The 25,888-nt window shown below is 48.4% G+C and overlaps 1 protein-coding gene across 1 annotated transcript; it reads left to right on the top strand.

Moving 5' to 3' along the window:
• Positions 1 to 4,353: 4,353 nt before the first annotated feature.
• Positions 4,354 to 13,576, top strand: LOC100917500 (nectin-2). Its single transcript, XM_012545593.3, has 8 exons — positions 4,354 to 4,991; positions 6,787 to 7,164; positions 7,828 to 8,124; positions 10,568 to 10,685; positions 11,170 to 11,318; positions 11,591 to 11,698; positions 12,604 to 12,635; positions 12,936 to 13,576. The coding sequence occupies exons 1-8, from the start codon at positions 4,916 to 4,918 to the stop codon at positions 13,041 to 13,043; spliced, it is 1,266 nt and encodes a 421-aa protein (XP_012401047.1). The 5' UTR covers positions 4,354 to 4,915; the 3' UTR covers positions 13,044 to 13,576.
• The last annotated feature ends 12,312 nt before the right edge of the window (positions 13,577 to 25,888 follow it).

Here is a 25,888-nt window from a genome sequence, read left to right as displayed (position 1 = left end):
GAATATCAAAGGAATTAATTTTTTTAATATAAAGAAAGATGGTCTAGATATTAAACTGCATTATAAGGTGATAATCATCAAAGCTATTTGTTATTTACCTGCCAAGACAAACCCAGGAACTATATGAACACAATTAGAAAATAGTTTTCCCACAAATCTAAGCAACTGGAAAAATATCAATTGCTCATGGGTAGGCTGAGCTAATATAACAAAAATGACAATTCTACCTAAATTGGTCTGCTTATTCAGTGTCAAACCAAAAAAAAAAAACTGCCCCCCAAAATATTTTATAGAGCTACAAAAAAATCATAACAAAATTCATCTAGAAAAAGAAAAGGTCAAGAATACCAAGGGAATCAATGAAAAAAATGCAAAGAATAGACCACACCTAAAACTCTATTATAAAACAGCAGTCATCAAAACCATCTGATACTGACTAAGAAATAGAGTGGTAGATAAGTAGAATAGATTAGGTTCACACGACCTATCAATGACTAAAGTAATCTACTATTTGATAAACCCAAAAAATGGAGCTTCTGAGATAAGAACTCATCATTTGACAAAAATTGCTGGAAACACTGGAAATAATTATGGCAGAAACTAGGCCTTGACCAACATTTTTCACTCCAAATCATAATAAGGTCAAAATGGGGACATTTAGAATAAAGTATAATATTATAAGCAAATTAGGAGAACAAAGAATAGCTTGCCTATCAGATCTGGAAAGGAGAGGAATTTGTGGTCAAAGAATTATCCAAAAAATGAATAATTCTGATTACATTTAATTTTAAAATTTTTGCACAAATATAACCAATGTAGCCAAGATTAAAATGGAAACAGAAAACTGGAGGGCAGAGAATTTTACAGCAAATGTTTCTGATAGAGGCATTTCTAAAATATATAGACAATTGAATCAAATGTGTAAGAATACAAGCCATTCCCCAATTGATAAATTATCCCCAAATTGATAAGTGAACAGGTAATTTTCAGATGAAGAAATTTAATCCATCTATAGTCATATGAAAAAATACTCTAAATCATTATTGATTAGAGGAATGAAAATTAAAACAACTCTAAAGTACCACTTATACCTATCAGGTTGGCTAAACTGAGAGGAAAAGATAATGATAAATGTTGGAAGGGATGTGGGAAAACTGGGATACTAATGTATTATTGGTGAAGTTGTGAACTGATCTAACCAATCTGGAGAGTAATTTGGATATATTGCCCAAAGAAAGAAATATAAAACTGTTCATACCCTTTGATCCAGAAATGTCACTATTGGTCTATATCTCAAAGAGATCATAAGAGGGAAAAGGATCCACTTGTCCAAAAATATTTGTAGCAGTCCTTTTTGCAGTGAAAAGAATAGGAATGCTCATCAGCTGGAGAATGGATGAATAATATGAAAATAATGGAATATCATTGTTCTATAAAAATGATCAGCAGGTTGATTTCAGAAAGGCCTGGAGAGACTTACATGAACTGATGCTAAGTGAAGTTAATAGAATCAAGAGAATATTGTACACAGCAACAACAAGATTATATGATGTAATGGACTTGGTTCTTTTCGATTGTAAAAGAACAAAGAAGTGTTTCAAGACAATTACAATAGACTTGGGATGGAGAGAGCCATTCATATTCAGAGAGAGGACCATGGGGACTGAATGTGAATCACAACATAGTATTTTCACCTTTGTTGGTGGTGGTGGTTTCTTTCTCATTTTTTTCCCTTTTGATACAGCATGATAAATGTAGAAATGTGTATAGAAGAACTGTACATATTTAACAAATATTGATAGAAAAAAATGCAAATTAAAGCAACTTTGAGATATCATCTCACACCCATCAGACTTGATCAAATGATAGCAGGCAGGGAAGCTAGATGGCACCATGGATTGAGCACCGGCCCTGGAATCGGGAAGATCTGAATTCAAATAGAATCTCAGACATGTAATACTCACTAGCTGTGTGACTCCGAGCAAGTCACTTAACCCTAAATGCCGCTCAAAAAAAAAGCACCTTAAAATGATATAAGGAGAAAATGATAAATGTTGGAGAAGATGTGGAAAATTGGGACGCTATTAAAATACTGTTGATGAAATTGTAAAGTGATCCAAGCATTTTGGAGAGCATTCTGGTATTATGCCCAAAGGATTATAAAACTGTGTATACTTTTAAACCATCAATACCACTATTAGGTCTATTTCCCAATTCAAAATGTAGCCTAAATAAATAAATATAAGATTTATTTTTTAATCTTATGGAAGGAAGAAAGAATCTCTGCTTCAGATTCTCTCTGGAGCATGTTTGTGGCTAACATTCCAAAATGTTCAACCAGAAGATGCCCTAACTACCCCTACCACTCTCCTTCATGGGCATCAAGTATAGTTATGTTACTAAAAAAGTAATGTTACAAAAGCTGCATCTCTAAAATCCCAAATCGAAACTCTCTTCTCATGAAGTCACAAATTCACAAAACTCAGATACTCAATACATAGTGACTGGGCAATTCATGGAACATAGCATGCAATTAAAATGTCCTAACCCTGACATTTTCAAATAGTTTTTTGTTACAGGTCAATTCTCCGAGAGCTTCCATAGCTGTGGATCATTCCACAGCTCTCCCGTGTATTCCAACAGTTTTTAATGCTGAAAAAAGGACCCAGACACAGGCTATAATAACTTCATCTGAAAATTTAATACATATAAATATATATAAAGGACACAGAACACAGGCTATTATATATATATGTATGTATATAGGACACAGACACAGTCTATAATCACTTCATCTGGAAATTTAATATATATAAATATAAATAAATATAAATCAATTGCCTTAAGAAAAATACCAGAGGAGTTTGAAAAATATCTTAACAAGCATTTGATATGTCTATAGGCATATCAAATATATACATATGGCATCCAAAACATATGAGCATTATCACTTTATTAAAAAGAAAAGAAGTACAGGAGAAGTTAAGCCAGTTTAAAGAAAGCTTTGTAAGCAGATGAATTAAGGGCATTTATGGATGAAAGGCAGGGATAACAAACAGGAGAAAAAGGGGGGAAAGAATCTGTAAATCTTTTTACAGCAAACCTGGATTTGCCATGAGCAACAGTAAAGCTTCCACCCTTGGACTTGAATGATGGATAGGTCTATAGAGAGGGTACAAAGGACATTAAAGTGAACAGAAAAAGCAACTGGAAAAATCAGCTTGGTGATTGAACCAAGGTCCATGAAAGAGTTTCCGCTCAGAAGGTGATAAGATTGCACAGGTATTAAAAGATACAGAAAAGAGTCAGGCTTTCAAAAGCAACATTCCACAGTGAACCTCTATTACACAAGATCTGATGACTACAAGAGCCTGCTGTGCTTATTGTTTGTTGATTTTTTTTAAAATAAAATCATTTATTTCAGTAGAGCAAATGTCTCCTCAAGGGGCTCTCTTCCAACAAGGAATCTCGCCTTCACACGGCAAAATTATTCTAAACCCCTTGGCAAGACGGTTAATGCCTATACAATCAGATCACCTTCTGAATGGAAACTCTTCCATGGGCCTTGATCCAATCCAGTCGCTTTTCCCGTTCTTGCTCACTTTAATATCCTTTGTGCCCTTTCTATAGGTCTATCCACCATTCAAGTCCAAGTGTGGACTAACATTCCAAAATGTTTGTAATTAAGAGATTTCAGTTCAAATGCATCTCCACAAAATCCTTATTAGCTGCATGACTTTGGTCAAGTCACTTAAATGCTGAACCTCTTCTTCTTCACTTATAATGTGGGGGTGACTGCGCTTGCATTGTGGAGCTCACCAAGGCAGATAATGATTCGCAGACTTTGAGCACTACTGAAATATGACTAGTTCTTGCTGTATTAGTTTGAGTGAATTATTGAACTTTTCTGGGCCTCAGTTTCCTTATCTGTAAAATGAGAGTAAACTTGCCATCTAAGGGAGGGCATGGGGGAAGTAGAGGGGAATTGGAATACAGAGTTTTGAAAGAGTTAATGTCGAAGAATTGTCCACACGTAAGTTTTGAAAAATAAAAAGCTTTAATAAAAAAGCCATGAAATGAGAATAAAATACTATCTGCCTTGCGAGATACCGAGAGAATGCATTTTGCAAATCTAAAGTGCTAACAAAGTATGAAGTCATCCCCTTATATAGCTATTAAATCTGTTTCCTGGTAACTTCCCCTTATTATTTCTGGTGCTATGGGCTGGGACCGCAGTGTATAAAAATAACTTGAAGGAATTTCTTCTTTCTGATTTCTAGCCAGCCCCGGAAATGTTTGCGAGGAAACCCCTATCCCTGGTTCAGTAAGGCCCATTAAGCTCTAGAACAAAAGTGATGAAGTAACGTGGCAGTCCCCGTGGGGCAGAATGACGACCAAAGTGAGTGAGAAAGCCAGAAAGGAGTTTCCCAGCTGGATATATGGGAAATTTTTCCAACCAGAAGTGAAACAGGCCACCCTGGGAGCCAGTGGTCTCTGCTCATCAGAGATGCTCGGTTGGGAGCAAAGCTGTAAGAGGGTTTCTTGCATTCTAAGGCACTGAGAAGTGAATGACGTGCCCAGTCATAGAGGAACCGCCTGGGGTGAGATTTGAACCCAAACCCTCTACCCAGAGGGCTCCACGGGTCCTGCAGTGCTCTGATTCTCAGATTTGAGAGAGCAGACAGAAAGAAGGGGAAGACAGGCAAGTGAAAACTAGCGGGCCAGTAAGCAGGACTCGAGGGAGATGGGAGTGGCTCAGGAGGCTGGGCTTCCTGGAGAGACAGCCACTCAAAGAAATTTCAGTGGGGTGGAGCCTGGAGCTCCGAGAGAAGAAAGTGCTGAGAATTGCAACAGAGGTGGAAAACCAGGGGGGGACAGCCAGCCACTGACAAGGTGAGGGGCGGAAGGGATCCGGATGGCTCCGAACGGCTCCCTGCCCTCCCCGGTACTGCTGCTGCTGCTGCTGCTGCTTCCTCCACTTCTGAGAGCCGGTAAGTCACAAATCCTCAAGGGCTCAGAGATACCTCAAACCTACCCCAGCCCAAACCATCGCCCCAGCCAGGGGCCCGAAGTCTGCTCCCTCCTCCTCAGCACAGCCAAAGGGGCAGGGGGAGAGAGTGGTCAGATCCCCTCCCACACCCTGCCCTATCACAGAGCTGCCCTCCCCCCCCCCCCCCCCCCCCCCATGCTCGTCATGAGAAAGAACCAGAGACCGACTTAACACAAGCCCTTCTGCTCTTGTAGAGTAAGGGGAGTAAGGTCCGGGAAATAGAATTCCAAGTAAAGTGACGCTCCCAAATCAGTTTCACTTTCCCAGAATAAACTAGTGACAAAATGTGTGGCCTGAGAAGTGACCTGTTTTAGCTCACACCTGACTCACCGCTCAGTGGAGAGTCTCTCCTCCTATCCTTCCTTCCTCAAGGACTCTGAGTCATACCCACCCAGCCCTCAGCCTCACTCCAGGGACTCAGAAACGGGCTTCCTCTGTCAGGACCATTATTCTCTCTCTATATATATAGCTCTTTATTTACAAGTGATACACATGGGTAATTTTTCAGCATTGACAGTTGCCAAACCTTTTGTTCCAACTTTTCCCCTCCTTCCCCCACCCCCTCCCCTAGATGGCAGGTTGACCAATACATGTAAAATATGCTAAAGTATATGTTAAATACAATATATGTATATGTGTCCGTATAATTATTTTGCTGTACAAAAAGAATTGGACTTTGAGAGAATGTACTATTAGCCTGTGAAGGAAATCCAAAATGCAGGCAAACAAAAATAGAGGGATTGGGAATTCTATGTAGTGGTTCCTAGTCATCTCCCAGAGTTCTTTCCCTGGGCGTAGCTGGTTCAGTTCATTTCTGCTCCATTGGAACTGATCTGGTTCATCTCATTGTTGAAGAGGGTCACGTCCATCAGAATTGATCATCATATAGTGTTGTTGTTGAATTATATAATGATCTCCTGGTCAGGACCATTATTCTTAAGATCAAAGACCAAGAAGACAAGGGTCCCCAGAGGCCATCGAGTCCAGCCTCTTCTTCAGGGCTTTGGAGGAAGGGGAGTGCAGAGGCGTTTCTCTCCCATCAATTCCCCATCAGCACCTCCTTCCTTCCTGAGCTTGAGTCACCCCTGCCTCCCACCTCAGGACCTCCCTCTTCCGACCGGACTCCTTCCTCTCCGGTCTCCGTCAACTTTCCCTACTTTTTCTCTCTGACCTCTCATGCCTCCATATAACCTCCCAGCCTCCACTGGACCACCTTTCCCTAATCCTCCCCGATGCCCTTGGATTCCTCCATAGAATCAGATCTAGAGGAGCAAGGCCAACAGAACAAGAGAAAGAGAACGCTAAAGCTGGAAGAGAATTTAGAACACGGTACATCAGAGCTAAGGACATCAGAGCTTAGAACACAGAATCTCAAAACTAGGTGAGCCCCTAGAATGTCAAATGTTAGTGCTGGGGGGAGAACCTTAGAACCAGAGAGCTTAGAACATGGAATGTGGAACTGGAGGCCTTTAGAACATAGAATGTCAGTGTTAGGAAGGACCTTAGAACATGGAGTGCAGAATTAAAACAGAGTGTCAGTGTTGGGAACATGCTTAGAACATGGAATACTAGAGTCAGGGAGAACCTCAAAGCATTGAATTTCAAAACTGTGTCTTGCCTCCACCATTTGTTTCCTGATCCCTCTCCCTTCCCTTCCCCTTCCCTGACCAGGGCTGTTCTCAGTTCTTAATATACTTCTCTCTCTTCTCCCCACCCCCCACCCCTTCCCTGCCCAGCACCTCAAACCCCTCGGGTGTCTGTATCTCCAGTGGTTTCTGGCCTTCTGGGGACAGATGTGCAGCTCCCGTGCCACCTGGCACCTGGGGAAGTTGAGGTCCAGGTATCCCAGGTGACATGGCTCTGCGACAACCAGAGGAGAGATCGCTCAAGTATAGCTGTCTTCCACCCAACCCACGGAGCCGGCTTCCCGAGCACGGGGCCTGGAGCGGAACGCCTGGCATTCGTGTCCCAGAGCCAGAGTCCAGGTTCAAAGTTCCACGATGCCTCCCTAATCATCCGGGATCTGAGGGCCGAGGATGAAGCCAATTATACCTGCGAGTTTGCTACCTTCCCTGGGGGCAACAGCAAAGGCACCACATGGCTCAGAATTCTGGGTAAGTGAGCACCCAGGAAGGGGAACCAAGAGGGCAAGCGGGGCCCCGGAGCCTGTGAGGAGAGGCGAGGGTGCAAGATGCGTGGATCCTGAAGCGGGGGCCTCACTGGCTCCCCAAGGGTCTCTCCCCTCGACCTCTCGGGACACTAGGGACCCGTAGCTCCTCCTAACATCCCAACCCAGGGCAGAAAGGGCCCTTCAAAGCCATCAAGTCCAATATTCTCCTCTCATTTACATGGAAAATGCACGTTAGAACTTAGAAAATGGGACATAGACTGTGGAGTTAGAAACAGAACATCAGAGCTGAGAGGGGCAGAATGTATAATGTAAATGCTGGGAGAAACATGAGACTATAGAATGTTCTAAGCTGGGAGGGATCTTAGAATCTAGAACAATGGACATCAGAGTTGGGGAGGGGGTCTCTTAGAACATAAAACATAACATTTCAACCTGGGTCAGACAAAGGCCCTTGGAACTTCAAATATTAGAACATGGAACTAGGACTAGCGGGAACCTTAGAACATAGGTTAAGAATATTGAATCTCAGGTGGGAAGAGTGCCCTCTCCCCATTTTATGGGTGAGGAAACTGAGGACCCACAGAAAGGAGCTGACTCCCTCCCAAACTCCACAATAAATCTTACTCAAATTCTCATTCTCCCCCAGCTGAACCTGAGAACCACGCAGAGGCCCACGAGGTGACCTCGGGTCCGGCCCCCATAGCTGTGGCCACCTGTGTGTCCAGCGGGGGCCGCCCACCGGCTCGGATCTCCTGGTCCCCTCCGTCGGTCGGCCGGAGCAATGAGAGCAGGACGGCAGGACCCGTGCCCGACACCTTCACCGTCACCAGTTGCTTGACTCTCATCCCTACGGCCCAGATGAATAAGAAGAAGGTCATTTGTAGGGTGGAACACGAGACCCTCAGGGAGCCTAAGCAGCTGCCCGTCCTTCTGACTGTAAAATGTGAGTGACCCTTCTCCTTCCGGGAGCACCCGCTGCTTTTTGAGCCCTAAGACTAAGGACAGCAGCTTCCCAGGGAGAGCCTTTACCTGCCCCCACCAGCATCTCCAAACACGCTGTCTAACCAGTTCCCCCTCAGGGCCGCCTTGGTCCTTCCTTAGATATTACTTAGATGGGATCTACCCTGATTCTCACACACAGACACACACACACTCACGCATACACTCACATACACACACACACACACTCACACACACTCACATACATACACACACACGAACACACACTCACATACACACACACACAAACACATACACTTACACTCACAGACACACACATATACTCACACCCACACACACAAAACACATACACTTACACTAACACACACACTTATGCACACAATCACACACATATACATACACAAACACACTCACATACACACTCACACACACTAATCTATGCTGATTTGGGGCACTGTCCATAATAATCTCCTCTCCTTAGAATCTACCCTCGCTGCCCATGGCTACCATCTACACTAACGTTCCTTCTATGCTCCAAATGCTTCGGTTCCCTAGACCCCCTCAGGGGCTGCCTCCAAGTGGGCTCCCTCACAACTGCCCAGAGCCTTCCCCTGGTGCCCCAGAAATGCCGAGTCCTCCCCTGAACATCATCTATGGCGATATTCTCAAACTGTCACCAACCGTGGCCCTCAACACCCTGTCTACCTCAGCTTACCCTAGACCAGGGTCTCTCCAGCTTTAAGGGGTGGGGGTGTATATGTGTGTGTGTATGTTCCCCCCCCCCATCCAAGCACTACCCATACCATGCTCTAGTCCCACCTTTTGAGCAAGTGAAAAGGACCAAGAATCGAGGTGTTCCCCTGGATTTCCTCATATCCCACAGTATTTCTGCCTAGAGACCCTATCTCCTCCAGCTAAAGTCCCTGGAGATGCTTTGAAGATTGTGCATTTTGTTTTTATCTCATCTGATGGAAGGGAAGTACTATCATTATCCCCATTTTACAGATAAGGAAACTGAGGCAAACTTGAGACAAGTGACTTGCCCAGAATTTCACAGCTAGTATGTGAACCCAGGTCTTCCTGCCTCCAGGTCCAAGGCTCCCTCCCCTCCCCTCTCAGCCTGTTTCATCTGGCGGTCCGAGGCTGGCAGTCAAACCTGGGCCCTCAGACACCCCGCCCCTTCTCTCTGAATGGCCCAGACAGAAACAGGACAAGGTGACGTCACTGTAGCTCTGCCCTCCTGGCTTTTGACAGAGCGTGGGGAATTTGCAGGAAGTGACATAGACCCCTGAGGATCCCCGGGAGGGTAATTTCTGTAGTTTCCCACACTCCCTTGGGAAAGCCCTGGGCAAAAAACAAAGCCAGAGGTGAGGGAAAATCCCTCCTCTGACAGCAAGTGCCCCAGCATGCTGAGCGAGGAAGCAAAAGTCCAGCCCTAGACCTAGAAAATCCCTTCCCCACCTCTAGGGTGGCACCCTGAGGGGACGCTGGGAGGAACATCAGACTCAGACCCAGGAGGACCTCAGGCCGAAGTGCCTTCAGCTTCCTCGCCCAGGAGATGGGGCTGGGAATACCCACAGTAGGGCTACGTGCCCAGGACTGTACCACATCAGAGCAGGAAAGCAAGGGCACGTGGGCAGACCCAAGGAAGATCAGAGGGTCCCAGGGAATGGGCACTGTGGATAGAATGGCGGACCTGAGTTCAAATCCTGTCCTAGACTCTTCCCAGCTGTGTGACTGTGGGAGCTCTCGCTGCTCCCTTCCTCGGGTTTTCTGTCTATAAATGGAGATCCCAATGGCGCCGTCTCACAGCGTTGTTAGAACATCCAGTGGGACAGCGGCTCGCCCACTGTAAAGTCCCATGGAAATGTCCATTGTTACCAATGGGTTATTAATCTGTGAGGATGAGATCACGGTGCGCCAGAACCGGCCTCCCAGGGTCGCTGGGTCTCAGATGATAACAATATCAAAGATCTGGCAGTTCTTAAGATGGCACGTAAATGTCGGCTATCATTACATCCCAACAGGGGAAGCAGACTAGCTCAGCGAGCCTCAGTTTTCCCATCTGTTAAAATGAGGAAATTAAGTACTAGAATCTCTGAGGTCCCTTCCAGGGCAGCTCTGGGTCCTTATGACCTGACAATTAAAGAAGCACAACTTCCTGCCCCTCCGAGGGACCAGCCTCCCCTGCCACCTCTGTCAGGTCTCCCATTTTCTAGGCTCTCATCTCCTCTCCCTCTCTCTGTCTCTCTCTCTCTTTCGCTCTCCCTCTGTCTCTGTCTCTGTCTGTCTCTGTCTCTCTCTCTCTGTCTCTGTCTCTCTCTGTCTCTGACTCTGTCTCTCTGTCTCCCTATCTCTGTCTCTCTGTCTCTCTGTCTCTCTCTGTGTCTCTGTCTCTGTCTCTATCTCTCTCTGTCTCTCTCTAGATGCCCCTGAGGTCTCCATATCAAGCTCAGACGAAGACTGGCTTCTTGGGCAACAGGAGGCCTCCCTGGATTGCGCCGCCCAGAGCCACCCCCCGCCGCTGGCCTACCGCTGGAGCACGTGAGTGCCAGGCCCGGGCTGGCAGAGCGAACTGCCCCAGAGCCTGCAGGGGAAGATCGTGGGATTTGGACCTAGAAGAGACTTTAGTAGAACTGGGAGAGAGGCCCGGGAGGGCACTGGATTGGGAGTCGGGGAACTGGATTCAAATCCTGGCCTCTTGTTTGGCTATTTGTGGGGTGTCAGGCAACCTCAGCCCGGCAGTCCTGGCTTTGAGGACTCCTACCTCAGCCCTCACCTATGACCCTACCAGCTAGATTACCCCCACTGACCCATTTCACAGAGGAGGACACAGAGCTCAGACCGGGTCTGAAAACTAGCAGAGAGCCCCGTGGACTTATCGACCCACTGTTTGAGCCCGGACGCACCACCCTCCCCCCAACCAGCTTTGTGGGGAACTCCAAAGGCGGCAGAAGCTGGGGCCGCTCCCAGGAGCGTGAGGTTGGTGGGGGGCGGTCCGACCTCCTGGCCCTCTCCTTCTCCTCAGGGCTTCCGGCTCCCTCCCTCCGACAGCCGTGTCCGAAGGCTCCAAGCTGGTCGTCAGCTCCGTGGACTGGTCGGCCAACGCCACCTTCATCTGCCAGGTTACTAATGCCGTGGGCACGGGCTGGGCCAGCCGAACCATCCGTGTCAGAGGTGAGAGGGGGCCCAGGGGAAGCAGGGGGAGGACAGAAGCAGAGGGGACGCTGGGTCCCCCACCCCGTGCAGACAGTTGGGACCCGTAGCTGCTGGCGTTTCCCTCCCAACACCGTCTGGGATTGAGCCCATTTTACAGAGTAGAAAAGTGAGGCTCAGAGGGTCTTTGGGGGCTGGGCCACAGAAAATCAGAGGCACCAAGCGAGGAGACCATGCAAATCATCCCCTTCATGTACAGAGGAATAGACTGGAGCCCCTTCCTTCTCTTCCAGAAGTGCCGTCCTCCAAGTTGTCTGCGGGGCACACTGCGGCCATCGTAGTGGGCGTGATTGTGGCCGTCGGCCTTGTCGGCCTTGTCCTGGCCGTCAAACTACGCCTGTGTGAGTCATCCAGCTCTCCCCCCCCCCCCAGGAAGTTCCCTCCTCGGGTTTGGGCCTGGCTTCCCAGGCTCCTGAAACGCAGAGAGGGCGTGGAGAGGACGGCGGAGGCCAGGACAGGAGCCGAGGGGCAGAGGGACAGGCCTGGGACCTCTGGGAGGCCGGAGCAGGGAGACCAGAAGCTGAAGCCCAGGGAGGGCAGGGGGCAGGGGGCAGAGACCATCAGATAAAGCCAAGTGAAACCGGCTGGGCGCAGAGGGCCAGAGTGAGCTCGGTCATCAGTCCCGGGCCCAGGCGCTGTGCCCAGGCCGGGGGGAGGGGGCAAAGGGGGTCGCTGCCAACAAGCGGCTCTGCAGGAGCTCCCCTCCCCCTCTCAACGTCCTTGACACTGGGACTGCCCCCCTCCCCCGTTTTACATTGAGCCTTGGAGGGGCCAGCAGCTGACCCAGGACCCTGGGACCCGAATGGAGCCGGATGGAGAGCAAAAAGCAGGCTCAGGGGCAAGTTCCTCCTTTTACAAATGAGGAAACTAAGGCTCAGGGAAGTTTGGGTGACTCTCAAAGTCAAACAAAGCAAGTGGCAGGAGCTGAGGCCTCCTGAGTGCCCCGCATTCCTCCCACTGGCACCCAAACTAGACTCCAGTCCCCAGAACTGGGGGGGCTTCCAGAACGAGAAGAACTGAGGAGTTCTAGGAAAGTGGGAAGGGCTGGGAGGTCATTTAGAACCCAAGATGTCAGGGCTGGGAGGAGCCTGAAAGGCCCCCCTGTTCAGCCCCTCCCTGGATTTGCCCGGCGCTGTGTGGCGGTGGCAGAGCCGGCAGGAGACCCCCGCCAAATCTCCCCGGCCAAACTAGTGTTCTGCTCCCCGAACTAAACATCATGTGCTCACGGCTGCTTCCTCTCCTCCAGGTCGAGGCTGTAATAGGAACTCACCTGAAATGGTAAGAAGGAGCTGCTGCTTCTCCCTTGATGCCACAGTGGGGCAGAGGGGACTGGGGGATAGCCCCGGCCTCCTGAGTGGCTCGGAGGAGCAGAGGCCCAAGCCATGAGCGTTCATATGTAGAAAGCATCTTTGCCGCTCGCTCAGCCCAGAGCCCGGGGTTTGTGTACCTGTGGGTGTTGGGCGGGGATATGAACCCTGAGGCCCCTCACTGCTCTAGGGGCTGTGGGACTAGAAACCTCCCCCCCCGGGGGCCCAGGACCAGGAGCCCCATAAATGACACCGTTGTGGTTTTCCACAGGAAGTCTCCTACGCTTCCGTGCCCTCCACTACCAACCCACCCAGGCCGACCCAGGATAGCGTGGCAGATGACACCAACCCAAATGGCAGACAGAGCCTGGCTGAGTGACGGACCCTCCCAGCCTCCTCAAGCCAGAAGAGGATCAGCCTTTCGCACCTTCCTGGCCCACAAAGCTCCTCTGGCCTCCACTGGATGGGGACCAGCCTGTTGGGAAGAGCTCAGGCATAAGCATCAGGACACTGGACTCTGCCCCTGGGAGCCCACTAGTAGGGTGCATGAGCATGAACAAGATCCTTACTCCTTCCTGTCCTCAGTTTCCCCATCCAAAAAGAGAAGGCCAATCCACAAGCATTTATCAAGCACTTACATGAGACACACCAGGTTAGAGAAGCATCCCACGTGTTCTTGGGGGGCTATTTGTGCCTGACCCATGGCAGAGCACTCCAAGGCCTGATCAGCCACAGCAGGACACACTGCAACTCTTGGTTCTCTTTGAAAAGAAAGGACAACAACAGGCTGAGATCCTCCAGTTCCTGACCTCTCCTCACCCAAGACTTGGGATATTTTTATTTTTGTAATTATTTTTAATAATTTATTACTTAATTTATTAATAAAATGCTCCTGCTACCAATCTGGGTCCCCAGTGTGAAGAACTGGAAACAGGGGACAAGTGGGAGGCAGCCCTCACCCCAGGAGGGGAAAGGCAAGGGATGGGGTCAAAGTCCCCCAAAGTTTCCTGTTTGTAGCATGATGTTGTAGAGTGAGCACTGGCTCAGGAACTAGCGGGCCTGGGTTCAGGTTCCACCATCTTTGACATTTACTGCTTCTATGACCTTCACCTGGGTCACCAACCTTCCCGGGTCTCGATGTCCTTACCCCTCATATAAAGAGTTAGGCCTTTGGGGTCCCCTCCAGCCCACAATGTAAAATGCTCCAGTAAACTGTCAAATGGTTGGATTCTCAGTCCCATTCAGGTCCAGATGTGTGAGTCCTGATATAATCCAAACATAGGGCCACAGCTTTTGACCAGAGGCCTCCACCTCCACCCTGATGGCTCCCAGTTCCAAAGCCCCACCTCCAGTCTGTGACAACCACACTAGCACCCAGGACACCCCAGAATCAGCTGTAGTCAGGATAAGCAAAAGTCCTTAATCTTTATTCTCGGTCCCCAGATACGGGATTGAACAGGATGGAAGCACAGTCTCCGAGACCACCTTCCCTCCCCTTGTCTACCACCGAAAGTCTGTCCCTGGCTAGCTTTTCTCCACCCCCTAGTCCCTCCTACAATCCTCTATACACCAATCATTGAGCCAGCACAGGATAGCGGAAAGCACCATTTTCCAAGCATATGCCCATAGAGTATTGTCCAATCAGAAGTTAGCCTCAAGTGCTTGGTAGTCCCGATCTCAGTGCATAGTTCCAGCCCTCTATATCTCCCGCTTTCTTTTGTTTTAGAACACAAGTGGTCACATCATCCCTGACTTCTCAGAATGGTGAGAGCCCCAAAAAGGAGGTGATCACACCCCCCTTGATTTCTCAGGAAAGGAGGTGAAAGCACTAAAAAGGAGATGATCACACACCCCCTGACATCTCAGGAAGGGAGATGAAAAGCACCAAAGGAAAGTGGGGGTTGCTAGTGGGTTTCTGGGCTGGAGGGTCTTATTATGCACAAACCCATCAGCATGGGAGGTATTACACAAGCACATAGCAATAACACACAGGCTATTAGTGATGACCCTCCCCTCAGTCAGTATGGGCTCAATGTGGTGCAACAGACATGAATTGTATATGCAAATAGTGATATAACAAACAATATAAATCAATATGGTATTATAACATATTTCCAGAAGCCCTAGAAGGAGGGTATGTAAACAACAGTCACACATACACCTTCTTCAGCAGCCAAGAGATGGACCAAAACCAATCTATTGTCCCAATTTGCTTCACGTGTCAGGGAATCCAATGATCCCCGCAAATTTTTGAAGTCCTACAACAGTCTTATCATTTCTCAGAAAATCCAATGATTCCTGAGAGTTTTCAAGTCCTAAAACAATCTTATCGTGTCTCAGAGAATCCAATGATTCTTGAGGGTTTTGAGGCCCTACAACAATCTTATCATGTCTCAGAGAATCCAATGATTCTTGAGGGTTTTGAGGTCCTACAACAATCTTATCATGTCTCAGAGAATCCAATGATTCCTGAGGGTTTTGAGGTCCAACAATTTTTGATGTCCATGAGTCACGCTCTTTCAGTGGTGGGCACAGTCAGCAACGGAACCATCTGATGTTTCTTGGGTCGTCTCCTTCGTTTCAAGGGTCTGCTCCGTCTCTCTCTCTGATGGACAAGGTGAATATGGCTCGTTGGCACCCATCTGATTCCTTCTCCACCTGTGGAAATACAAGCAAACCCTCTCCCCCCCAAGCAGTTAACTTATCTGGTCCCTTCCATTCACCACTTTCTGGTCTCTCCACATCACCTGGCAATTATCTAAAGATAGTGGAGCTGCTCACACTGGACACTGCCCTTCTGGTGGGTTATAAAACCTGTCTGCCGGAGCCAGTGCATCTTTGTCAAAAATCAAGAAATTAATATTATAAAGAGCTAGATTTAGAAGTTCTCTAAGGTTACCCGTGGCTCCCCCTTTCTTTTGTTTTTGGAGGAGCTTCTTAATGTCTCTGTTTCTCCTCTCTCCTATTGCCTGTCCTTGAGGATTAAAGGGTATATCAGTGGTGTGTAAAATCTTATACTGTCCACAAAAGTGTGCAAAATGTTTAGAAGTATATACAGGTCCATTGTCTGTTTTTATGACTTGTGGCACACCCATAATTGCAAATGCTTGTGTGAGGAATTCAGTGACCACTCGGGCTGTCTCTTTTGCTGCTGGTATTGCAAAAGTGAATCTTGAAAAGGTGTCTACCACAACTTGGATAAAAGACAGACGACCAAAAGATTAATAATGGGTCACATCCATTTGCTAGATTTCATTGGGTCAAAGAATATAGGTTCTTCCCTGAAGGCAGTGTAGGAGGGTGGAAAGGAAGGCAAACCGTACAGGCTTTTTCTGTGCTCCTAGCTTCCTCTCTTGTTATTCCAAATTGCAAACATAAAGCTCGAGCAACCTGATGATATTTAGAATGAGATTCCTGGGCTTCTTGAAATAAAGGAGTATTGGCCAACATGGTTAGAAGGCTATCTGCCTTTGAATTACCATCAAAAATTGGACCTTGAAGTCCACTATGAGAGTGGACATGCAAGATATAAATCTTACCTGGATGCTTTCTCACTTGCTCTTCAAGAAACTTGAAGAGCTGATATATATTAGAAGCTGCAAATTTTATTTGGGCTATGGCAATTCTTTGTATCACACCTACTGAATAGGCTGAATCAGATATATTTACATCTCCTGGATAAGTAAGAGCTAGAATGATTGCATACAATTCATTCTGCTGAGTGGACTGAAAAGGAGTTTTGACTATTCTCTTTATAGTTAAATCATGAGAGTATACAGCACAAATAATATGTTTGGATGCATCTGTAAAGATAGTTGGTCCTTTAAGAGGAACTTTAGAAACCTTCTCTTCAAGAATCCATCGCCAATTATGTAATAGTCTGGTTATCTTTAATAGAGACCCGTGTGTAAAATTTGGAGCCATGGCTAATAAAATTTGCCACTCTGGGATAGTTTCACAGCATACATTAATTTGTACATTAGTATAAAAGGTGTATATCTTGTCAGGTCTTATCCCAGATAATTGTACTGCTCGCTTAATGGTCTTTAATAAAATTCTAGCCAAGCACTGGGTAAGGAGTAAGGCTTTGTTCTGGTTGTGCCAGGAGGTTCACCCACTCTATCACACTGTCTCCTTGATGAAGGACTGCTGCGGGTGCCTCTTGTGTAGCAAAAACCGATATTTCCAAGGGTTTTTGAGTGACTCTTTCAACCACATTGAATAAAGCCAGTTCAACTTCTCTCAAAGCCTCTTGAGCTTCTTTTGTAAGCTGGTGTGGTGAGTTTAAAGCACTGTCTCCCTTTAAAATGTCATATAATGGTTGCAATTGATAGGTAGTCAAGCCTAAATCTGGTCGCATCCATTGGATATCTCCTATCAATTTCTGAAAGTCATTTAAGGTGTTTAGCTTCTCTGTTCTTAAGGAAAGTTTCAGTACTGTAAGTACTGAACTACTTAGGATATACTTCATATCCTAAATATTGAAAAGGAGCATGTCTGAATTTTTTCTGGCAGCTATGTGCAATTTGTAGTTCCTTAGTGTTTGTATGGTCTTTTATAGACATGCTTCTAACATTTATTCTTCAGGTACATATCCCAATATATCATCCATATAATGTAATAACTTTATTTTTGGAAATGCTTTTCTTACTGGAGTAAGAGCAGCAGCAACATACATTTGACACATAGTAGGGCTGTTTTTCATTCCTTGTGGCAAAACTGTCCATTCATGTCTTTTATAAGGCTCAGCTAAGTTAACGCTGGGAACTGAAAAGGCAAATCTTTTCATATCCTCCTTATCCAGAGGGATAGAATAGAAACAATCCTTAATGTCTATAATCCAAAAAGGCCATTCTCTAGGCAATTGAGTAGGAGATGGAAGTCCAGGCTGAAGAGTTCCCATAGTTTTCATCTTTTCATTCACTTTTCTTAAATCCGTTAACATCCTCCATTTTCCAGATTTCTTTTTCACAACAAACACTGGGGAATTCCAAGGACTTAGAGAAGGTTGTAAGTGTCCTTGGTCAAGCTGCTCCTGTATTATATCTAATAAGACCTAAATTTTATCGCTACCTAAGGGCCACTATTCTATCCACACTGGTGTATCCGTTTTCCATTGGATAGAAACAGGTGAAAGTGTTGGCAGGCCTTCAACAGCAGCCCTGCCTAAAAAACCAAAGTACTCATTTTTAACCCTAAACGCTGTAAAACATCTCTTCCCCACAGATTGATGGGGATTTTTTCAACTATAAAGGGAGTAAAAACTCCTGTTTCACCTTCAAATATCCATCTCAAAGGAGTAGCACTAACTTCAGCTGCTACGCTGACCCCCCACGCCAGACATGTAGGTGTCTGCTTTAATCTTTGGCCAGTGACTGGGCCAATTGGCACCTCTAATGACTGTACGATCTGCACCTGTGTCTACCAATCCTTCTAATGGTAGGCCATTTATATAGATCGTGAGCATAGGTCGGTCAGCTGTTACAGCTGCTGTCCATTATATTCCTGGATTTTGTGGCCTGGAGTCAGAATCTGGGCAACTATCACCAGAACGCTATTAGGATTCTGTATGAGTAAACCTGATGCTATTATTTCTCCTGGGTGATAAGTCACACGTTGTCTACCTGTATTAGTGACTGGGATATTATCTACACATTCCCCAGTTTCCCACATCAGTATGTGGATGGACACTGTTTTGTAAGTGCTCTCAGAAGGTAAAATGGTCAGGCCTACTGTGCCTGGAGGCAAAGGATCCATAGGTGGGAGAGGAACAGATTTCACCTCTCCAAGAGGTATCTCAGTTGTCCCAGCTGCATACAACTCTATTCTCCCCAATTGTAATCCCTTTCTCCCCTCAGATTGCTTCCTGGCTAATTGTGTAATCCCTTTCTGTAATGGGCTGAGGTTTGAGTTGATGCACTGAGGTCCCAAATACGTGAGGCTAAATAGTAATTGGACTATACTCTATTAATATACATGATTGGATAAAGAATGGTCCCTGCCCACTCTCCGTGCAAGTCCTGATGTGTTGTATCGGAAATGACAATTTTGGTGGGTGGAGACAGAGAGACAGAAAGAGAAGCTGGGAGAGATTGAGCCTGGGTTCCATGCTTGTAGCTGCTGGTCGTGTGGCTTCTGGTCTAGCTAGCTTCTTGACTCAGCTACACACATTGCTATTGCCCATTTTCTTCCACCTCCGATCTTTCTTCACTGAGAATAAAGACTGACAATTTTCCTCTAACCTGAATTCCTGACTCCGGCTGATTTTAAAATACGTGGTCTTCACACTTTCTCCCATCATATGGCTTCCTGGCTGAATGGTCATGTCTGGGTACTGGACTTCTAGACACTCTCTGGGTGCACCATTGGTTGCCATCATGCCCCACATATTTTTTGCCTTGGGCCCTGGGGCTGGGCCCCTCATCCCGTTTCCCTGAATCTGTCTACATTCTGAGGCCCAATGGAAGCCTCTGTTGAATTTTGGACATGGTATTGGGTCTTGTTCTCTGTCTTTGAATTTTTTCTCTCTGTTTTCTCATTCTGTCTCTATACCAACATTGAGCTTTCAGATACCCTACTTTACCACACTGAAAGCATTGACGAGTCTCTCTGGAAGTCCCTTGCGAAAAGGAACCCTGTCTTCCCATGTTGGGATCTTGGGAAGTCTGCATCATAGCCTGGCTATAAAAGGCATTTGTGCCCACTGTGGCACAGCGTCTTATGAACTCCTCTAAAGGAGCATCCTTGCACAGTCCTAGTATAATTCTTCTACAAACCTCATTCGCATTTTCCTTATTAAGTTGCCTTATCATAATGTCTGTTACTGCATTTTCACCATCAGTTCATAGACAGTTGTCTGCAAATGTCCCACAAAATCAGCAAAGGGTTCATTTGGTCCTTGTGTTATTTTTGTGAAGGCCTCACTCTTGTCGTTCTTATTGGGTAGCGAAGTCCATGCTTTGATAGCAGCAGCAGCAATTTGCCCATAAATTGCTAAGGAGTAATTAATCTGTACTGAAATTTCTGCATAAGAATCTACACCTGTTAGTTGGTCACAGGTGATTGGAGGATTAAGTCCACTTTGACTATTTTGTTGGGCTTGTATCCTATAGAGCTCACTATATTCAGAAAGCCCCAGCAAGTTTTGTCCAGGTTCTAAACATGTCCTTGCTATAGATTTTCAGTCCCTAGGGGTTAAGATTTCAAAAGCCAAATTCTGTAATAACAGCTTAACATAAGTTGATGTAGCCCCATAAAGAGTGCAAGCCTTTTTCAGGTCTTTGAAGATTTCTATATCAAAAGGAGCGAATCTTCTACTTTCTAGACCTGAAGAGTCAAACTCTTAATCACTGGATGCATTTCCATTTGCAAGTCACTTAAATTCTGGCCTTCTTCCCTGGCTTTAACTACTGCCTTTTGCAATCTAGTCATAGGAGGGGGTGTTTTTTTTAGGGGGAGGTGCTAGTGGTGTCATAGTCCCTCCCACTACTCCTTCCCCCTCCACCCAGGAAGGTGAAGTTGATGGGGACATGTCAAGAACCAGTTCAGGTGTAGGTGGGGTTGAAGCTGCTCTGTGAGAGCAAGAATCACCACACCCTTCACCCCACCCTTCACCTCACTTAACTCCCCATGCCCTCTGGTGATATCGCTGTTAATCCCTCCTTTGTCCTCCTCATTTTCCTCACACTTCCTCATCAGGCCATTTTTAGAATTTTCCTTTTTTCTATAACTAGGATTTTTTGAGGCCAATTGTATTATGTTGTTTATATATAGTGTTTCTTTGGTAAGTGACTTGGAACCATTGTCATTATAATATTAGCAGAGTTGATCTCCTACAAGTTTCCAATTATTTAGGCTTCTCTCTTCTTTCTCAAAGAACCACGGGGCCATACGTTCTTATGTATCCAGGAATCCATCTAACTGCTCCCAAGTCATAAATAACCCTGTCTCTTTATCAGTCTGAGTATGCTTCCTGCAGATCTCCTTTGGGGTGGGGTTGGGGCTGGGGTTGGATCTTTTCCCAGTATCTGCCCCATTGTAGCTAGAAAAGGTTTTTAGCCCTTAACAAAGTTAAGTTCCCTGTTTGTCTATTTAAATACTCACCCTATTTCCCAGTCACCAGAGACTTCTTCAGTGAAGTCAGGGTCCTGGGTTCCCACACTTGGGCGCCAAATGTGATGATCGCGCTAGCACCCAGGACACCCCATAATCAGCCATAGTCAGGATAAGCAAAAGTCCTTAATCTTTATTCTCGGTCCCCAGATACGGGATTGAACAGGGTGGAAGCAGAATCTCCACGACCATCTTCCCTTGTCTACCACCGAGAGTGTGTCCCTGGCTAGCTTTTCTCCACTCCCTAGTCCCTCCCACAATCCTCTATACACCAACCGTTGAGCCAGCACGGATAGCAGAAAGGACCATTTTCCAAGCATATGCCCATAGAGTATTGTCCAATCAGAAGTTAGCCTCAAGTGCTCGGCAGTCCCAATCTCAGTGCATATTTCCAGCCCTCTATACCAGGGCCCCTCCACATAAATATCTGCACTCCCTCCAACCAATTACTTTCAAATCCATGCATGCCCCCGTCCACATTCTCCCAGGTTCAAGAGCTTCACTTAGTTTTTTGTGGCTACCCATCAAGTTCCTAGGCCATCTATCAGTTATCCCTGCTCTGGGCACATGGGCAAGCCCATCTTTTCTCAGGGGAAACCAGAGGAAATTCAAGAAGTTCCCTTCACTTTGACTGCCATATTACAGCTGCAACAAACCTGCTCCCTCTGGCTCAGAAAGTCACGTCAAGGGGACAGAAACATGAGCTTAGCCTAGAAGGGCTGGAAGAAATTGAACCCCAGAATCTCAAAGACCCCCGGATCTCTCGGCAAAAAGTCCAATGGCAGGTGTTGGAGGAGCTCTTGAGTCAGGAGAACCTAAATTCAAATCCAGCCCAGGCAATTACTAGCTGTGTGACCCAAGGCAAGTCTCTTAACCCCAGTCACCTTCAAAAACCAACCAAAAGGTTAAAGGGAATATCTTCCTATGACCATCAAGGATGCTGGGAGACTTCAGAGAGGTGAGAAATGAGCCCCCACAGTCTTGGCTAGTTTCCCCTGCTCCAGCCCATCCTCCTCTGCTGCTCACCTTGCTCTCCCAATGGCCAACTCTGTCCAGGTGCCAAGAACATCATGGAAAATGCACGAACTAAAAACCAGAATTAGCATATCCAGGAAAATCATCAACGATCTCCAAATTGTTGCCATTCAGGCTATAAGACCAGTCCGGAGCAGAAAGGAAAGAGGAATTAGGAAGCTTCTCAATGAGGGTGAAAGAGGAGAATGTAAAAGCTGGCAGGAAGCTTAACATAAAAGAACCAAAATCTGGGCAACCAGTCTCCTTAAACCCTCATCACTGCATACAATGATCAGTCATAAAATTATGACTCTTGCTCCTTGGAAGGAGAACTCTGAGATCTGGACGGCAAACTAAAAAGCAGAGGTCACCTTGCTGGCAAAGGCTCACGGGGGCAAAGCTGGGATTGTCCAGTAGCGAAGCATGGTTAGCACAGTTCTACAAGAAAAGCTGAACACCATAAAATCAATACTTTTGATTTGATTTTTTTTTTTTTTTTGATGGTTTTGGAAAGGACTTTTTGAGATTCCCTTGAACAGCAAAGAGATCAAATCAGTCATTACAGAAAGAAATTACCTCAGGCCATTCACTGGAAGGTCAAACAGTGAAGCTAAAGTTCAAAAACTTTGGCCATATAATGTGGGTCTCATCGGAAGATCCTTATGGTAGAAAGGATTAAAGGTTAAAAAAAAAAAAAAAAAAAAAAAGAGTGGATGGAAGGGGCTGAGAGGGATAGATAGTGTCATGGAAACAATGAATATGAACTTGGTACAGGAAAACAATGGAAATGGATCCAGGGGTTCCCAAGGGTCAAGATCGTTGGGCACCCCAAACCTCCACTTCCAAATCCACCTTCTTTTTGCGGCCAGCTCGAAGGGATCCCTATTGCTGCTGGGCTGAAATGCAAACTTGTCTGCTACTCCCTGTCTTCCCCAATCTAGCTTCATCCTCCCTTCTCCCTCATTCGCAGTGCTCCCCTTCACATACAGCCACCTGGGACAGCGGTCCACCTGCCAACCCCTTCTGACATATCCCACCTCCGGGACATCATCCAAGTCTTCGGCTTTCATACTCCTCCTCTTCCAAATCCTGGTTCCTGAGTTATGGGTGCTGCTCCGCTCCCACAGTTCCCTCCAACTGGAGATGTTCCGGGAACCACCTAAAGCACTTTAACTGGATCCCTCCTTTGCTCTAATATCTGACTCTGTATTATGAAAGACAGCCTTCGCACCTCCGGCTTGAGGATAGCGGCCATTTATTTCCCAACATGCATCTCTAGCCCCAGCCTGGACAAGGAACTTTAGGGTCAATGACCGTTCAGGGTTTACAGAAGACCGGGCCTGAGCCCGCGCGGCCAACGTCCACAAGGATCCCCGTTCCTTAAACTTCTCCTGTGACATGGGAGGCGGCAGCAGCTGGAGATTCAGGTTCCGTTGTGGGGCACGGGTTCCTGTAGCTCGTTACCGTTTAATGTTCATGTCTAGCAGTGATTTTGGCAATGGACTTTGCACACTGCTAAAGGTGTAAAAGCCTGACTCAGGGCCAACGGACTTTATCCGGACTTTCCACCTGTTGGCGATACTTTCTCCCTCAAGGCCTTTGGCTGGTTCATCTCTTCTTCCCCTCTCTCTCTCTCTTTCTCCCTCCCTTTCCCCTCTCTCTCTCTCCCTCCCTTTTTTCTCTCTCTCCCTCCCTCCTTTTTTTTCTCTTCTCTCTCTCTCTCTCCTCCCCCTCCTTTCTTTTTCTCTCCTCTCTCTCTCTCTCCCTCCCTTTCCCCTCTCTCTCTCTCCCTCCCTTTTTTTCTCTCTCTCCCTCCCTCCCTTTCTTTTTTCTCTTCTCTCTCTCTCTCTCTCTCTCTCCCTCCCTCCCTTTCTTTTTCCTCCTCTCTCTCTCTCTCTCTTTCTCCCTCCCTTTCCCCTCTCTCTCTCCCTCCCTTTTCTCTCCCTCCCTCCCTTTCTTTTTCTCCCTCTCTCTCCCCCCCCTCTCTCTCTCTCCCCACCCTTAGAAAAAGGGTTTCACTTCTCGGGCCTCACTTTCCTAATCAAGCTACTAAGAATCTGAGCTGGAGAAGGGAAAACTCTCAGCACCGGGCCCGACCAGCAGCCGAGGAGCCACTAGAGGGCACCACAGCGCCCGGAGCAGTGCGCACACAGTTCTCTACAAACGCAACTTCAGACCCCGAATAGCTGTGTCACCTGCCCAGGTCACTTCACTACGCTCTGCCTCAGTTTCCCCAACTGTAAAACGGGCACGATGCTGCTTCCCCCGCCGGGTTGTTGTGCGTGTTCGGGGAGACACTCGTGGAAAGCACTTAGCTTCCTCCCCTTCCCCCCAGCGGAGGAACCGCACTCCCCACCGACCGCTCTCCTCCCGGCACTAACCCTCGGCTCTCCTTACGGAGAAAGGAGAGGGCGCAGTGTGCCGGGCCCGGGCAGTGACGGGGTCCCCTCACCAAGAGGAGCCCCTCCCTCTCCGGGGCTTGCGGCTTTTCCCAACAACCCTCGGGCCCCCCCCACCCCTCCCCCACCACTTCTTCACACGTTCTCCGGCCGCTCTGCTCACTGAACCCAGAGAGGCTCCGGCGAACAATTTCCCTTAAACGGAAGACAGGCTGCCGGCCCCGCCCCTCCCGCCCCGCCCTCCCGTCCTGCGCCCCCCGCCCCTCCCGCCCGCACCGCCCCGCCCCCCGCCCACCCCCCCGCCCCCCCCGTTGGCCGCCCCGCCCGTCCCGCCCCGGCGACGCCCGCCCCGCCCCCCGTCCCGCACCGCCCCGCCCCTCGCCCCCCCCGCACCGCCCCGTCCTTCGCCGCCCCGCCCCCCGCCCCCCCTCCAGCCGGTCCCCTTGGCCGCGGGGATCACTGGCAGAAGGACGTCTCGGCTCGACCCCGGCTGCCCCCCCGGCCTTCGTTCTCCGGGCCCTCAGTTACTCCCCCAGAAAAATGGGATTTCAGATTCTTTGGGTGATCTCTTTGGGTCCCTCCGCCTGGGAGGGGGCCCGGCCTCTTCTTGCGCCCCCCGGCCACGGCCTCTAGAAAATTTCTCCTGCGATCCGCGGCTCCGGGCGCTCCCCCCCACCTTTCTCCCCTCCCCCTTCCCCCTCCCCCTCCGCACCTGGGCCAGGGGGAGAAGGGGGCTGCTCCCCCAGAGGGGCGCCCTCTACCGACCGGGATTCAGCTTCCAGCTGACACAAGCGCGCGCGCTCATCCCCGCAGCGCCCCCTGTCGCCCACAAGCTATGCGCGCTCCCGCCCTGCCTCCTCCCCAGGAACCTGACTCACCCTCAGGTCCCCGGCGCCGGGCGGGGCCCGCTCCCGCCCTTTCTCTTCTCCCCCTCCCCCCAGCCCGAGGAGAAGGTCCCGGATTCTGGCCCAGGTTCCCTGATTTTAACCCTTGCGTTCCCTCCCCCAGCCTGCAGGGGGCGAGCCATGCCCGCGTCCCTCCGCCGCTGCCCCCCCCCCCCGGGGTACAAGGTGACACCAAATCCCCTTCCGGGCCGCCCCGCTCACAGTTTATAAAAGGAATGAAGCCAGGCAGGCAGGCAGCCAGTCAGCAAGCATTTATTAAGCGCCTACTGTGTGCCGGCAGCTGTATACACCAGGGGCACAAAGGAGGCCCCCATCAGCACAAATAGTACAAAGTTCCTTATTACGCGGTTAGCACGTCAGGGCCGAACAAGAGACCCCTCCTTCCCAGGCGGCTCCTCACGGAGAAATGAAGCTGGGGGGGGGCTCCCCGGGGGAGGGAGGGCGCTGCTCCTCCCTCCCTCTGCGTCCCGGAGTCCCGAGCTGGCTCGGGCCCCTCCGCCTGCCAGCCGCGCCCCGGAGAGCTGTGAGCCCGGCGGCGGCTCTTTGGGGCCGCCCCCCTCCAGGCGCCGCTTCTCCTCCGCAGAGGGAGGGCTTAGAGGGTGGTCCCCGGGCCTGGAGCCCGAGCCCTTGGGACGCGACTCTCTCCAGCTGCCCCTCCCCCCGCCCGGCACCCGAGGAAAGGGGCTCTCTGCGGGTGAGGTCCGGCTTAGAAGGCCCGGGGAGGCCCCGGCATTAACAGGTTGGTCCGGTCCCGAGGCCGGGCCAGCCCAGAGCAGGGGAGGCCCGCGCTCCCG

The sequence above is a fragment of the Sarcophilus harrisii genome, chromosome 3, assembly GCF_902635505.1.
Source record: "Sarcophilus harrisii chromosome 3, mSarHar1.11, whole genome shotgun sequence".
NCBI classification, from domain to species: domain Eukaryota; kingdom Metazoa; phylum Chordata; class Mammalia; order Dasyuromorphia; family Dasyuridae; genus Sarcophilus; species Sarcophilus harrisii.
Note: the sequence above shows the minus strand (reverse complement) of the source record. Positions and strands in the feature narration are given on the sequence as shown.

Coding starts and splice junctions, on each gene's coding strand:
- LOC100917500 (XM_012545593.3), top strand. CDS start 4,916: ATGGCTCCGAACGGCTCCCTGCCCTCCCCGGTACTGCTGCTGCTGCTG. Junction 10,686..11,169: donor CTGGCCTACCGCTGGAGCAC/GTGAGTGCCAGG, acceptor CCTTCTCCTCAG/GGCTTCCGGCTCCCTCCCTC. Junction 12,636..12,935: donor ATAGGAACTCACCTGAAATG/GTAAGAAGGAGC, acceptor GGTTTTCCACAG/GAAGTCTCCTACGCTTCCGT.